The sequence below is a fragment of the Hippocampus guttulatus genome, chromosome 7, assembly GCF_054856545.1.
Source record: "Hippocampus guttulatus isolate MCC_2025c chromosome 7, RoL_Hgut_1.0, whole genome shotgun sequence".
NCBI classification, from domain to species: domain Eukaryota; kingdom Metazoa; phylum Chordata; class Actinopteri; order Syngnathiformes; family Syngnathidae; genus Hippocampus; species Hippocampus guttulatus.
The window spans coordinates 7,453,345-7,470,147 of record NC_141267.1 but is presented as its reverse complement, the minus strand read 5'-3'; the positions used below and the strand labels follow the sequence as shown (position 1 = coordinate 7,470,147).

General features: G+C 39.7%; 1 protein-coding gene across 1 annotated transcript; it reads left to right on the top strand.

Moving 5' to 3' along the window:
• The first annotated feature begins 290 nt into the window (after window positions 1-290).
• On the top strand, window positions 291-4,317 carry dda1 (DET1 and DDB1 associated 1). Its single transcript, XM_086116424.1, has 5 exons — window positions 291-645; window positions 983-1,063; window positions 1,163-1,214; window positions 2,728-2,789; window positions 2,873-4,317. The coding sequence occupies exons 1-5, from the start codon at window positions 637-639 to the stop codon at window positions 2,975-2,977; spliced, it is 309 nt and encodes a 102-aa protein (XP_085972550.1). The 5' UTR covers window positions 291-636; the 3' UTR covers window positions 2,978-4,317.
• Window positions 4,318-16,803: the final 12,486 nt, after the last annotated feature.

Here is a 16,803-nt window from a genome sequence, read left to right as displayed (position 1 = left end):
ATGCTACATGTGATCAAATCAGTGAAGGCACGCCACCCGGGCTTGGGTGTACAGAAATCTGTCAGAAATCAAAAAATCTGCGCTGCCCCAGTTAAGGTCACTGGGGCATATATAAAAATTATTTTCTCAACACACTCTATGTTTCGGGCAAGCCCACCTTGAGTCTCAGAAGAGGAAAAAAAATACCGTATTGGAGCCGTGCCTGAATACAGAACAATCGCGTTTGGAATCGGACCTCCAGACGCTAGAGGGCTCTCTGAGAAAAGAACCTTTAAGGGAGCAGGAGCGTTTCCGGGGCGCGTTCATAAGTAGTAGTGATGCCGTCAAGTTAGCATCGTAGCTCCCGAATTACCAGCTTTGCTAATTTATAAAATGTCAAAGCGGAGTGTTTTTCGGAGCGATACCGTTTTACGTGAAATTAAATATAGAATGACAATAGCGATTTGAGTGCGAGTTTTGTGTTTGTGTGGTCAGTGCCACTCGATAGTCAAGCCGTGCGGTGCCCCATTCCCTTAGCTAGCACGGCTATCGGTTGCACAGTCGTAAACACGTTGCCCGCTATCACGACGTGGACGGCGGTGTCTGCAACAAACTCAACGGTCGGCGTCGACGTTGGATTTGAGTTCGACCACTGTCATGGAGAAGGTATCTAATACTACATACCAATGCAGTGCCGCCGTCATTAGCGCAAGGCTCACGTTAACCAACCACTAGCCGCTATTCAACTTGATGCCGCTACCAATTAATTCACGTCATTTTTCACATCACTGAGGTCAACCCGCCAGCATCATCAAGCACTCTGCTGCTGAAGTGGGAAGTAGAAATGATTTGTTTCAGTTGATGTTCTTGGCCGGGTCAGAGATCGACGTGTGCTTTCGATGGCATGACTCGGTGATAAAATATATCTCGCAAAGTGTCCAGGATCACTTTAAAAATGATTTTGGGGGGGGGGAAAGTCATCTGATTTTGCTTCTACCCACAGGCAGATTTCCTAAAAGGGCTTCCCGTCTACAATAAAAGCAACTTCAGCAGGTTTCATGCGGACTCTGTTTGTAAAGCATCTGTAAGTACACTGTACATTGGTACTGTTTCTCTTCTCGATTCAGCAACCAAAACGTTACTGCTAAATGAAATAAAAACATTTTTTTACCGTCATCTGCAGAATCGGAGGCCCTCTGTCTATCTTCCAACACGAGAATACCCTTCAGAACAGAGTGAGTACCAATGTCTTATATCAAGAATTAAACCTAAAAGCGCGAAACCAAAAACCTTATCTTTGCATTATGTGGACTGGGCTTTCATTTGTATGGTGTTTTACTACATTAAGCACACTCGCATTACGTCAGAGTTTACTCGGGCTGAACAATTAAATTCAAATCGACATGGCAACAAAGTAAAATGCAATTGTCAAATTACAAAGGCTACAATTTGTGTGTGTTCTGCTTCATTTCATTGGGTCAGTCAGCTTTCTTTTTTATATATACTTTAATTATTTATGTAAATGTAATGGGGAGACCATTACATTTTTCTTTTGCACCCAAGTCCAAGTTCCCCAATTTCGAGTCCCAATCCAATATCCCAGCAATATATTAATGTTACACTGTGTAAAATGCACTTGCTATCTAGTGGTGAACTAATAGAATGCAACACCCTAGCTTCGGAAAGCGTGCATTTAGAAGCACGTGCACTACAGTGCCTCAGAGAGACCACCCTTTGCAAGCCCACCACCAGTTTCTTCAGCAGACTTGCACGCAAAATGCCATCACAAACGACTTCTAGTTTTCCCTCAAGTGACGAAGTAAGTGCAAGCATTTGTTACACAGGCTATAGTCGTTGATCCAGCAAATTTGTGATCAGAGGGTATCTGTAGCAGAAAGATGGCGGCAAGGAGGGAAGAACATATTTTTGTCAAGAAAATGTTGGGATTGACTTCCCCGTTAATGCGCTTCCTTGGAGGTCTGAGCAAGATTTTGACTTGACTTGAGTGACTTGAAATTATTTTAGCTATGCCTAAACTGTAAGACCAAAATACTTATGTGTAAGACATATTGCTATAGTTTTTTTCTTTTTTGCAATGCACATTAATTTATTGTGTTTCTTTAAAATGCATAGGAAGAGGACCTTGAAAAAATAATCAGATAATAAATGGCAAACACAAATTGTTCAGCCCTAGTTGTTCGACGGTGGTTGAAAAATGAAGACATCCCGGAAGTGGAATTTAGGCGCTTGGGAGCTGAACTCCTTTGGCTCTGACTTTACCATCATTCTATGACCTTCACATAATTGAACAGTTTCATTTTTGCACCTAATCTAAGCTACTTGAACTATTCATTCATTCATTTTCCAAACCGCTTGATCCTCACTAGGGTCGCGGGGGTTATACTTCAACTAGCTGGGGTCAAATGTTCTCTTAATTCGTCAGCCGCTCTGCTTGCATCAACTATAAAACAACTTTCCTAACTGTAACTGTGTGATGATGTTGCATTGTCGGACATCCTGTCGTGTGTGTGTGTGTGTGTGTGTGTGTGTGTGTGTGTGTGTGTGTGTGTGTGTGTGTGTGTGTGTGTGTGTGTGTGTGTGTGTGTGTGTGTGTGTGTGTGTGTGTGTGTGTGTGTGTGTGTGTGTGTGTGTGTGTGAGTGAGTGTGAGTGAGTGAGTGAGTGAGTGTGAGAGAGAGAGATAGAGAGAGAGAGGGGGGGACACATTAGTGATTGTGTTTTTGCCTCAGTTATTGTCACCGAGAAAACCAACATCCTCCTGCGCTACCTCCATCATCAGTGGGACAAAGAGGTGAGCGCGTTTAGACGGCCACGATGGTTTCCTTGAGTTGATGCGTCGCAGCGTGATTGTTAACGATCCATTTTGATGCCCAGAATGCAGCAAAGAAACGAGAACAGGAGCAAGGGGATGGCGATAGCCCGGCGCCCCCAAGAAAGATCGCCAGAACAGACAGCCAAGAAATGAATGAAGACTCCTAAGTGTGCGTGCGCGCGTGCGTGTGTCTGTGTGTGCTGGGCATATTGCAATCCAAACAAATCGAAAACAACGGGTGACAGCTTGTTGCCACTCTGTTGCGTGGCGAGGGGCTGTGGCGCTCCGAAGTGGAGTTCTTCATTGAGGGCTTCACTGAAGAAGGAAAGAAAGTCCAGACTTAGAGCAGATTTGTAACCACTCTTTTGAGAACTGAAAAGAGCCTCCATTGGGCCGGGTTGTATGTGCCGCTTGTTACGTGAGGATACGTGTACCGTGTTATGTATGTTTGTATGCATGCTGAGCTGTGTGCGTATCGTACATGTGAGGTAACCGATTCGTTGAAAGTCAGCAAGTGACTTGACAAGTCAACTCTTGAAAGTGTCTCCATTTGACTTCTGGCGTTTGGTTGTATATTCATGTTTATAAGTACGGCAACGCGCTTCCCGCCTGCCAAAGTGCCCCCCTTCCCCAACTCGATTCCACTGCCCACCCTGTAATGGTGACGTTTCTCCACACAACCAAGAACGCACTGTGAAGGACGGCACAAAGTAGAAGCACCACGCTTGTGTATGGATTTGCAGTGTATCGCTCCATAATCTTTAGCCTTGGCTGTTTGTTGGTTTTTTTTGTTTTTGTTGTTTTTTTTTTTTTAATCTTGACATGTGCATCTTGCACCTACCATCTCAGTGCAAAGGGTTGTTCATCCTAATGTTAGATTTTCTGTTTTGAGCAGAATGAAAGTGGGAAAGAAAAAGACAGCAATTTTGTGTAAATAAATGTCCATTCCATAATTTAATTTAACATGCATTTGTTGAATAACTTTATTTAGGTACAATGGAAGAAAGAAATGTCAAATTAAAGAGCGCAGCCACAGTGCAGGATAGAAGTCATCTGGCCTTGCCTCTTCTCAATTTTTATTTTTTTTTGTATTCCCACCTTCCCCCGTTGCATTTTTGGATTGTTAGCCTTAGAGGCCTTACGACTGGTAGTCACAATTTGGATCCTGTTCTCGCATCACCTTTGTTTTGGTGATTTAAGTAGTTCCATGCTACAAGTTAAAAGCGGTTGTTTTTAGCATGCAGTCCCAGTCCATATTGCATCTTGTTGTTTCTTATGTTGTCCATTACAATACCGAATAAAGATAGATACAAGTATATGTGATAGGATCTCAAACAATGTGGTCTGTTATCTCGCTACCCGTTGTGTCTGTTTCAGTCATAAGACCATGTTATGCTTCTGCTGAGACTGATCTACAACACCTGAAGCCCCTCCCACCACCCGTCTTGTACATAAAATCAGATGGATTTTTTTTTTCTAGCTTTGCTGAAATAAAACTGGACAGACATCGTTGTCCTGTGGTGCTTTTATCAGTTCACAAAAAATGAATTCTTTGTATTTGGCAGAGATGTGTTCCTCGAGCCGGTCCTTGGCCTCGAGGACCGAGGGGCGGTCCTTGGTCCTCGGCCTTGGCCTCGGAGTCAAGTCCTTGGTCCTTGGCCTTGGCCTCGGATTGCCGGTCCTCGGACACAATGAGGGATTAGAGCCTCGAAACACTTGTATAAGGACCGCAAAAATCACGAACGAATCTAATAAATTCCATCCAAGGAAACCCATATTGATGGTTTAAATCTGGCGCTTTAAGAGGGGCGGGTCTGCCACTGACAGGTAACAGCGCACCGTATAAAGAGCGGCATCACAGTTAGTTTCAATCACGGTTTGTTGCGTTCGCGATCGGCAGTTTAAATTGCGTGTAAAGCCTTTCTGTAACAGTGGTGTCTTTTATTTAGTTATTTTTGCACAGTCGTCACGTTTGTGCGGTCGCACTAGAATGTTTGTCAGTGTTGTGTCCAAGGACCGGCAACCCGAGGCCAAGGCCAAGAACTTGACTCCGAGGCCAAGGCCAAGGACTTGGAAAAATTTCCGAGGCAAGGCCAAGGCCAAGGACTTGCCTCCAAGGCCAGGGACCAAGGACTGATTTTGAAGCTGAGGCCTAGCCGAGGACATGTATAAAAAAATGCTATCATACCACTTGGCAGGTCTTCATGATTTGCAACACCCCTCCATCATAACCCCTTGCACTCCCTAACGCTTGAATGAAGTGTTTTTATTCAAAGAGTAGAACAGTCAGGGTACGTGTTATTTATACTGAGAAAAACAAAAAAGCATATGATATACATTTATGAATGAATGTTTTAGTGCAGTAGTTTCTTAATGTGAAGTAAATCAACACCCAACAGGCATGACATGGCACGGAAGACAAGTTGAGAAATGACTTTGCATAGAAGTCAATCAGTGAGTGCAGAAAAAGCGGTAATCTCTGCAGTGATAATTTTACAGTTTACCGGCAGCGAGTCCCAGGGACTCGCTGATCAGAAAAGTATGAGTCCCATTATGCATTGAGAGAGTCCCAAATTTCGAATTCTGAAACGGTCTACTTATTCAATTGCATATGATAATAACACAAACAACAACATATCCATACAATGATAAACAAATGATGCAAAAATTTAAATAATTCAGGAGCAGGCCTGAGGATTTTGGCTCTTTGAAGTGAACGATGAGTCGTTTTTAGACGAAAAAAACGACCATGAAGAGTAAGGTGTTTTTAGCCCAAAAAAAACGACCGTGTATAGGAAGGCGTTTTTAGCCGAAAAAAACGACCATGAATAGTAAGGTGTTTTGAGCCGAAAAAAACGACCATGTATACTATGGCGTTTTTAGCCGAAAAAAAGACCATGTATAGTAAGGCGTTTTTAGCCCCAAAAAAACGACCATGTATAGTAAGGCATTTTTAGCCCCAAAAAAACGACCGTGTATAGTAAGGCGTTTTTGGCCGAAAAAAACCCGACCATGTATATAGTAAGGCATTTTTAGCCGAAAAAAACGACCATGTATAGCACGGCGTTCTTAGCCGAAAAAAAAACGACCATGTATAGTAAGGCATTTTTAGCCCCCAGAAAACGACCATGTACAGTAAGGCATTTTTGGCCAAAAAACCCCGACCATGTATAGTAAGGCGTTTTTAGCCGAAAAAAAGGACCACGTATCAAAAGGCGCTTTTAGCCGAAAAAAATGACCATGTATAGTAAGCTGTTTTTAGCCGAAAAAAAACGACCATGGATAGTAAGGCGTTTGAACCCCAAAAAACGACCATGTATAGTAAGGCGTTTTTCAACGAACCCCCCCCCCCCCATGTATAGTAAGGCGTTTTTAGCCAAAAAAAACGACCATGTATAGTAAGGCATCTTGAGCCGAATAAAATGACCATGTATAGTAAGCCGTTTTTAGCCGGAAAAAACGACCATGTATAGTAAGGCGTTTTAACCCGAAAAATACGACCATGTATAGAAAGGCGTTTTTAGCCGAAAAAAAACGACCATGTTTAGTCAGGCGTTTTTAGCCGGGAAAAAAACGACCATGGATAGTAAGGCGTTTGAACCCCAAAAAACGACCATGTATAGTAAGGCGTTTTTCAACGAAAAACAAACAAACATGTATAGTAAGGCGTTTTTAGCCATAAAAAACGACCATGTAGAGTAAGGCATCTTGAGCCGAAAAAAATGACCATGTATAGTAAGGCGTTTTTAGCCGAAAAAAACGACCATGTATAGAAAGGCGTTTTTAGCCGAAAAAAAACGACCATGTTTAGTAAGGCGCTTTTTGCCGAAAAAAAACGACCATGGATAGTAAGGCGTTTTAACCCCAAAAAAGGACCATGAATAGTAAGGTGTTTTTCAACGAAAAAAAACAACCATGTATAGCAAGGCGTTTTAACCCGAAAAAAACCGACCATGTATAGTAAGGCGTTTTTACCCCAAAACATGACCATTTGTAGTAAGGTGTTTTTAGCCGAAAAAAAATGACCATGTATAGTAAGCCGTTTTTAGCCGAAAAAAACGACCATGTATAGTAAGGCATTTTAACCCGAAAAATACGACCATGTATAGAAAGGCGTTTTTAGCCGAAAAAAACGACCATGTTTAGTAAGGCGCTTTTTGCCGGAAAAAAACGACCATGGATAGTAAGGTGTTTTAACCCCAAAAAAGGACCATGTATAGTAAGGCGTTTTTAGACAAAAACATGACCATTTGTAGTAAGGTGTTTTTAGCCGAAAAAAAATGACCATGTTTAGTAAGGCGTTTTTAGCCGAAAAAAACGACCATGTATAGTAAGGCTTTTTTAGCCGAAAAAATACGACCATGTTTAGTAAGGCGTTTTTAGCCGGAAAAAAAACGACCATGGATAGTAAGGCGTTTGAACCCCAAAAAACGACCATGTATAGTAAGGCGTTTTTAGCCGAAAAAAACGACCATGTTTAGTAAGGCGCTTTTTGCCGGAAAAAAACGACCATGGATAGTAAGGCGTTTTAACCCCAAAAAAGGACCATGTATAGTAAGGTGTTTTTAGCCAAAAACATGACCATTTGTAGTAAGGTGTTTTTAGCCGAAAAAAAATGACCATGTTTGGCGTTTTTAGCCGAAAAAAACGACCATGTATAGTAAGGCTTTTTTAGCCGAAAAAATACGACCATGTTTAGTAAGGCGTTTTTAGCCGGAAAAAAAACGACCATGGATAGTAAGGCGTTTGAACCCCAAAAAACGACCATGTATAGTAAGGCGTTTTTCAACGAAACCCCCCCCCCCCCCATGTATAGTAAGGCGTTTTTAGCCCAAAAAAACGACCATGTATAGTAAGGCATTTTTAGCCCCCAAAAAACGACCATGTATCTTAAGGCATTATAGCCCGAAAAAAACCGACCATGTATAGTAAGGTATTTTTAGCCCCCAAAAAACGACCATGTATAGTAAGGCATTTATAGCACCAAAAAACGACCATCTATAGTAAGGCATTTTTGGCCTAAAAAAAACGACCATGTATAGTAAGGCATTTTTAGCCCCAAAAAAACGACCAGGTATAGTAAGGCATTTTTGGCCGAAGAAAAACCCGACCATGTATGTAAAGGCGTTTTTAGCCCAAAAAAACGACCATGTATAGTCAGGAATTTTTAGCGTCAAAAATGACCATGTGTAGGAAGGCGTTTTTAGCCGAAAAAAGTGACCATGTATAGTAAGGCGTCTTTGGCCAAAAAAAACCCGACCATGTATAGTAAGGCATTTTTGGCCGAAAAAAACGACCATGTATAGGAAGGCGTTTTTAGCCGAAAAAAAACGACCATGTATAGTAAGGCGTTTTTAGCCGAAAAAAAACGACCATGTATAGTTAGGCGTCTTTAGCCGAAAAAAACGACCATGTATAGTAAGGCGTTTTTAGCCGAAAAAAAAGACCATGTATAGTAAGGCGTTTTTAGCCCAAAAAAAACGACCACGTATAATAAGGCATTGTTAGCCCCAAAAAAAACGACCATGTATAGTAAGGCGTTTTTAGAACAAAAAAATGACCATTGATAGTAAGGCGTTTTTAGCCCAAAAAAAACGACCATGTATAGTAAGGCATTTTTAGCCCCCAAAAAACGACCATGTATAGTAAGGAATTTTTAGCGTCAAAAACGACCATGTATCGTAAGGCATTATAGGCCGAAAAAAAACGACCATGTATAGTAAGGTATTTTTAGCCGAAAAAAACGACCACGTATAGTGAGGCGCTTTTAGCCGAAAAAAAATGACCATGTATATTAAGCCGTTTTTAGCCGAAAAAACGACCATGTATAGTAAGGCGTTTTTAGCCGAAAAAAACGACCATGTATAGTAAGGCGTTTTTAGCCGAAAAAAAGACATAGTAAGGCGTTTTTAGCCCAAAAAAACGACCACGTATAGTAAGGCATTTTTAGCCCCAAAAAAACGACCATGTATAGTAAGGCGTTTTTAGCCCAAAAAAACGACCATGTATAGTAAGGCGTTTTTAGCCCAAAAAAACGACCATGTATAGTAAGGCATTTTTAGCCCAAAAAAACGACCATGTATAGTAAGGCATTTTTAGCCCCCAAAAAACGACCATGTATCTTAAGGCATTATAGCCTGAAAAAAAACGACCATGTATAGTAAGGTATTTTTAGCCCCCAAAAAACGACCATGTATAGTAAGGCATTTATAGCCCCAAAAAAACGACCATGTATAGTAAGGCATTTTTGGCCTTAAAAAAAACGACCATGTATAGTAAGGCATTTTTAGCCCCAAAAAAACGACCAGGTATAGTAAGGCATTTTTGGCCGAAAAAAAACCCGACCATGTATGTAAAGGCGTTTTTAGCCCAAAAAAACGACCATGTATAGTCAGGAATTTTTAGCGTCAAAAATGACCATGTGTAGTAAGGCGTTTTAGCCCAAAAAAATGACCATGTGTAGGAAGGCGTTTTTAGCCGAAAAAAACGACCATGTTTAGTAAGGCGCTTTTTGCCGGAAAAAAACGACCATGGATAGTAAGGCGTTTTAACCCCAAAAAAGGACCATGTATAGTAAGGCGTTTTTAGACCAAAAAAATGACCATTTGTAGTAAGGTGTTTTGAGCCGAAAAAAACGACCATGAATAGTAAGGCGTTTTAACAAAAAAAAAACGACCATGTATGGTAAGGCGTTTGTAGCCGAAAAAAATGACCATGTACACTAAGCCGTTTTTAGCCGAAAAAAACGACCATGTATAGTAAGGCGTTTTTAGCCGAAAAAAAAGACATAGTAAGGCGTTTTTAGCCCAAAAAAACGACCACGTATAGTAAGGCATTTTTAGCCCCAAAAAAACGACCATGTATAGTAAGGCGTTTTTAGCCCAAAAAAACGACCATGTATAGTAAGGCATTTTTGGCCGAAAAAAAACCCGACCATGTATGTAAAGGCGTTTTTAGCCCAAAAAAACGACCATGTATAGTCAGGAATTTTTAGCGTCAAAAATGACCATGTGTAGTAAGGCGTTTTAGCCCAAAAAAATGACCATGTGTAGGAAGGCGTTTTTAGCCGAAAAAAACGACCATGTTTAGTAAGGCGCTTTTTGCCGGAAAAAAACGACCATGGATAGTAAGGCGTTTTAACCCCAAAAAAGGACCATGTATAGTAAGGCGTTTTTAGACCAAAAAAATGACCATTTGTAGTAAGGTGTTTTGAGCCGAAAAAAACGACCATGAATAGTAAGGCGTTTTAACAAAAAAAAAACGACCATGTATGGTAAGGCGTTTGTAGCCGAAAAAAATGACCATGTACACTAAGCCGTTTTTAGCCGAAAAAAACGACCATGTATAGTAAGGCGTTTTTAGCCGAAAAAAAAGACATAGTAAGGCGTTTTTAGCCCAAAAAAACGACCACGTATAGTAAGGCATTTTTAGCCCCAAAAAAACGACCATGTATAGTAAGGCGTTTTTAGCCCAAAAAAACGACCATGTATAGTAAGGCGTTTTTAGCCCAAAAAAACGACCATGTATAGTAAGGCATTTTTAGCCCCCAAAAAACGACCATGTATCTTAAGGCATTATAGCCTGAAAAAAAACGACCATGTATAGTAAGGTATTTTTAGCCCCCAAAAAACGACCATGTATAGTAAGGCATTTTTAGCCCCAAAAAAACGACCATGTATAGTAAGGCGTTTTTAGCCCAAAAAAACGACCATGTATAGTAAGGCGTTTTTAGCCCAAAAAAACGACCATGTATAGTAAGGCATTTTTAGCCCCCAAAAAACGACCATGTATCTTAAGGCATTATAGCCTGAAAAAAAACGACCATGTATAGTAAGGTATTTTTAGCCCCCAAAAAACGACCATGTATAGTAAGGCATTTATAGCCCCAAAAAAACGACCATGTATAGTAAGGCATTTTTGGCCTAAAAAAAACGACCATGTATAGTAAGGCATTTTTAGCCCCAAAAAAACGACCAGGTATAGTAAGGCATTTTTGGCCGAAAAAAAACCCGACCATGTATGTAAAGGCGTTTTTAGCCCAAAAAAACGACCATGTATAGTCAGGAATTTTTAGCGTCAAAAATGACCATGTGTAGGAAGGCGTTTTTAGCCGAAAAAAGTGACCATGTATAGTAAGGCGTCTTTGGCCAAAAAAAACCCGACCATGTATAGTAAGGCATTTTTGGCCGAAAAAAACGACCATGTATAGGAAGGCGTTTTTAGCCGAAAAAAACGACCAAGTATAGTAAGGAATTTTTAGCGTCAAAAACGACCATGTATCGTAAGGCATTATAGGCCGAAAAAAAACGACCATGTATAGTAAGGTATTTTTAGCCGAAAAAAACGACCACGTATAGTGAGGCGCTTTTAGCCGAAAAAAATGACCATGTATATTAAGCCGTTTTTAGCCGAAAAAACGACCATGTATAGTAAGGCGTTTTTAGCCGAAAAAAACGACCATGTATAGTAAGGCGTTTTTAGCCGAAAAAAAAGACATAGTAAGGCGTTTTTAGCCCAAAAAAACGACCACGTATAGTAAGGCATTTTTAGCCCCAAAAAAACGACCATGTATAGTAAGGCGTTTTTAGCCCAAAAAAACGACCATGTATAGTAAGGCGTTTTTAGCCCAAAAAAACGACTATGTATAGTAAGGCATTTTTAGCCCCCAAAAAACGACCATGTATCTTAAGGCATTATAGCCTGAAAAAAAACGACCATGTATAGTAAGGTATTTTTAGCCCCCAAAAAACGACCATGTATAGTAAGGCATTTATAGCCCCAAAAAAACGACCATGTATAGTAAGGCATTTTTGGCCTAAAAAAAACGACCATGTATAGTAAGGCATTTTTAGCCCCAAAAAAACGACCAGGTATAGTAAGGCATTTTTGGCCGAAAAAAAACCCGACCATGTATGTAAAGGCGTTTTTAGCCCAAAAAAACGACCATGTATAGTCAGGAATTTTTAGCGTCAAAAATGACCATGTGTAGGAAGGCGTTTTTAGCCGAAAAAAGTGACCATGTATAGTAAGGCGTCTTTGGCCAAAAAAAACCCGACCATGTATAGTAAGGCATTTTTGGCCGAAAAAAACGACCATGTATAGGAAGGCGTTTTTAGCCGAAAAAAACGACCATGTATAGTAAGGAATTTTTAGCGTCAAAAACGACCATGTATCGTAAGGCATTATAGGCCGAAAAAAAACGACCATGTATAGTAAGGTATTTTTAGCCGAAAAAAACGACCACGTATAGTGAGGCGCTTTTAGCCGAAAAAAATGACCATGTATATTAAGCCGTTTTTAGCCGAAAAAACGACCATGTATAGTAAGGCGTTTTTAGCCGAAAAAAACGACCATGTATAGTAAGGCGTTTTTAGCCGAAAAAAAAGACATAGTAAGGCGTTTTTAGCCCAAAAAAACGACCACGTATAGTAAGGCATTTTTAGCCCCAAAAAAACGACCATGTATAGTAAGGCGTTTTTAGCCCAAAAAAACGACCATGTATAGTAAGGCGTTTTTAGCCCAAAAAAACGACTATGTATAGTAAGGCATTTTTAGCCCCCAAAAAACGACCATGTATCTTAAGGCATTATAGCCTGAAAAAAACGACCATGTATAGTAAGGTATTTTTAGCCCCCAAAAAACGACCATGTATAGTAAGGCATTTATAGCCCCAAAAAAACGACCATGTATAGTAAGGCATTTTTGGCCTAAAAAAAACGACCATGTATAGTAAGGCATTTTTAGCCCCAAAAAAACGACCAGGTATAGTAAGGCATTTTTGGCCGAAAAAAAACCCGACCATGTATGTAAAGGCGTTTTTAGCCCAAAAAAACGACCATGTATAGTCAGGAATTTTTAGCGTCAAAAATGACCATGTGTAGTAAGGCGTTTTAGCCCAAAAAAACGACCATGTATAGTAAGGCGTTTTTAGACGAAAAAAACGACCATGTGTAGTAAGGTGTTTTGAGCCGAAAAAAACGACCATGAATAGTAAGGCGTTTTAACAAAAAGAAAAACGACCATGTATAGTAAGGCGTTTGTAGCCGAAACCCCCCCCCCGACCATGAATAGTAAGGCATTTTTAATTGAAAAAAAACGACCATGTATAGTAAGGCGTTTTGAGCCGAAAAAAAGGACCACGTATAGTAAGGTGTTTTTAGCCGAAAAAAACGACCACGTATCGTGAGGCGCTTTTAGCCGAAAAAAATGACCACGTATACTAAGCCGTTTTTAGCCGAAAAAAACGACCATGTATAGTAAGGCGTTTTTAGCCGGAAGAAACGACCATGTATAGTAAGGCGTTTTTAGCCCAAAAAAACGACCATGTATAGTAAGGCGTTTTTAGCCCAAAAAAATGACCACGTATAATAAGGCATTGTTAGCCCCAAAAAAAACGACCATGTATAGTAAGGCGTTTTTAGAACAAAAAAATGACCATGTATAGTAAGGCGTTTTTAGCCCAAAAAAAAACGACCATGTATAGTAAGGCATTTATAGCCCCCAAAAAACGACCATGTATAGTAAGGCATTTTTGGCCTAAAAAAAACGACCATGTATAGTAAGGCATTTTTAGCCCCAAAAAAACGACCAGGTATAGTAAGGCATTTTTGGCCGAAAAAAAAACCCGACCATGTATGTAAAGGCGTTTTTAGCCCAAAAAAACGACCATGTATAGTCAGGAATTTTTAGCGTCAAAAATGACCATGTGTTATAAGGCGTTTTTAGCCCAAAAAAATGACCATGTGTAGGAAGGCGTTTTTAGCCGAAAAAAGTGACCATGTATAGTAAGGCGTCTTTGGCCAAAAAAAACCCGACCATGTATAGTAAGGCATTTTTGGCCGAAAAAAACGACCATGTATAGGAAGGCGTTTTTAGCCGAAAAAAACGACCATGTATAGTAAGGCGTTTTTAGCCGAAAAAAACGACCATGTATAGTTAGGCGTCTTTAGCCGAAAAAAACGACCATGTAAAGCCAAAGACGTGGTCGTTCTTTGGGCCAAAAATGCCTTACTATACATGGTCGTTTTTTTCGGCTAAAAATTCCTTACTATACATGATTGTTTTTTTTCTGCTAAAAACGCCTTACTATACATGGTCATTTTTTTTGGCCAAAAATGCCTTACTATATACATGGTCTTTTTTTTCTGCCAAAAATGCCTGACTATACATGGTCTTTTTTTCGGCTAAAAACGCCTTACTATACATGGTCGTTTTTTTTCGGCTAAAAACGCCTTCCTATACATGGTCGTTTTTTTCGGCCAAAAATGCCTTACTATACATGGTCGGTTTTTTTTGGCCAAAGACGCCTTACTATACATGGTCACTTTTTTCGGCTAAAAACGCCTTCCTACACATGGTCATTTTTGACGCTAAAAATTCCTGACTATACATGGTCGTTTTTTTGGGCTAAAAACGCCTTTACATACATGGTCGGGTTTTTCTTCGGCCAAAAATGCCTTACTATACCTGGTCGTTTTTTTGGGGCTAAAAATGCCTTACTATACATGGTCGTTTTTTTTAGGCCAAAAATGCCTTACTATAGATGGTCGTTTTTTGGTGCTATAAATGCCTTACTATACATGGTCGTTTTTTGGGGGCTAAAAATACCTTACTATACATGGTCGGTTTTTTTCGGGCTATAATGCCTTAAGATACATGGTCGTTTTTTGGGGGCTAAAAATGCCTTACTATACATGGTCGTTTTTTTGGGCTAAAAACGCCTTACTATACATGGTCGTTTTTTTGGGCTAAAAACGCTCTACTATACATGGTCGTTTTTTTGGGGCTAAAAATGCCTTACTATACGTGGTCGTTTTTTTGGGCTAAAAACGCCTTACTATGTCTTTTTTTTCGGCTAAAAACGCCTTACTATACATGGTCGTTTTTTTCGTCTAAAAACGCCTTACTATACATGGTCGTTTTTTCGGCTAAAAACGGCTTAATATACATGGTCATTTTTTTCGGCTAAAAGCGCCTCACTATACGTGGTCGTTTTTTTCGGCTAAAAATACCTTACTATACATGGTCGTTTTTTTTCGGCCTATAATGCCTTACGATACATGGTCGTTTTTGACGCTAAAAATTCCTTACTATACATGGTCGTTTTTTGGGGGCTAAAAATGCCTTACTATACATGGTCGTTTTTTTTTGGGCTAAAAACGCCTTACTATACATGGTCATTTTTTTGTTCTAAAAACGCCTTACTATACATGGTCGTTTTTTTTGGGGCTAACAATGCCTTATTATACGTGGTCGTTTTTTTGGGCTAAAAACGCCTTACTATACATGGTCTTTTTTTTTCGTTGAAAAACGCCTTACTATACATGGTCGTTTTTTGGGGTTCAAACGCCTTACTATCCATGGTCGGTTTTTTTCCAGCTAAAAACGCCTTACTAAACATGGTCGTATTTTTTCGGGTTAAAACGCCTTACTAAATAAACATGGTCGTTTTTTTTTCGGCTAAAAACGCCTTACTACAAATGGTCATGTTTTTTGGCTAAAAACGGCTGACTATATACATGGTAGTTTTTTTTCGGCTAAAAACGCCTTACTAAACATGGTCGTTTTTTTTCGGGTTAAAACGCCTTGCTATACATGGTTGTTTTTTTTCGTTGAAAAACGCCTTACTATACATGGTCGTTTTTTTTTGGCTAAAAACGGCTGACTATATACATGGTAGTTTTTTTTCGGCTAAAAACGCCTTACTAAACATGGTCGTTTTTTTTCGGGTTAAAACGCCTTGCTATACATGGTTGTTTTTTTTCGTTGAAAAACGCCTTACTATACATGGTCGTTTTTTTTTGGCTAAAAACAGCTTACTATACATGGTCATTTTTTTCGGCTAAAAGCGCCTTACGATACGTGGTCCTTTTTTTTCGGCTAAAAACGCCTTACTATACATGGTCGCTTTTTTTTGGCCAAAAATGCCTTACTGTACATGGTCGTTTTTTGGGGGCTAATAATGCCTTACTATACATGGTCGTGTGTTTTTTTTCGGCTAAGAACGCCGTGCTATACATGGTCGTTTTTTTCGGCTAAAAATGCCTTACTATACATGGTTGGGTTTTTTTCGGCCAAAAACGGCTTACTATACATGGTCGTTTTTTTTGGGCTAAAAACGCCTTACTATACATGGTTGTTTTTTTCGGCTAAAAACGCCTTCCTATACATGGTCTTTTTTTTCGGCTAAAAACGCCTTACTATACATGGTCGTTTTTTTCGGCTAAAAACGCCCTAGTATACATGGTCGTTTTTTTGGGGCTAAAAATGCCTTACTATACATGGTCGTTTTTTTTCGGCTCAAAACACCTTACTATCATGGTCGTTTTTTTTCGGCTCAAAACACCTTACTATCATGGTCGTTTTTTTCATCGAAAAACGCCTTACTACACATGGTTGTTTTTTTCGTCTAAAAACGCCTTACTATACATGGTCGTTTTTTTTTTGTTAAAACGCCTTACTATTCATGGTCGTTTTTTTCGTCGAAAAACGCCTTATATACATAGTGGGGGTTTTTTCGTCTAAAAACGCCTTCCTATACACGGTTGTTTTTTTGGGCTAAAAACGCCTTCCTACACATGGTCGTTTTTTTTTTGTTAAAACGCCTTACTATTCATGGTCGTTTTTTTCGTCGAAAAACGCCTTATATACATGGTGGGGGTTTTTTCGTCTAAAAACGCCTTCCTATACACGGTTGTTTTTTTTGGGCTAAAAACACCTTACTCTACATGGTCGTTTTTTTCGTCTAAAAACGACTCATCGTTCACTTCAAAGAGCCGAAATCCTCAGGCCTGCTCCTGAATTATTTAAATTTTTGCAACATTTGTTTATAATTGTATGTATATGTTGTTGTTTGAGTTATTATCATATGCAATTGAATAAGTAGACCATTTCAGAATTCGAAATTTGGGACTCTCTCAATGCATAATGGGACTCATACTTTTCTGATCAGCGAGTCCCTGGGACTCGCTGCCGGTAAACTGTAAAATTATCA

Excerpts from the sequence above, each read along its gene's own strand:
- dda1 (XM_086116424.1), top strand. Across the intron at positions 1,215-2,727 it reads AGAATACCCTTCAGAACAGA|TTATTGTCACCGAGAAAACC; the intron begins GTGAGTACCAAT and ends TTTTTGCCTCAG. Across the intron at positions 2,790-2,872 it reads ATCATCAGTGGGACAAAGAG|AATGCAGCAAAGAAACGAGA; the intron begins GTGAGCGCGTTT and ends TTTGATGCCCAG.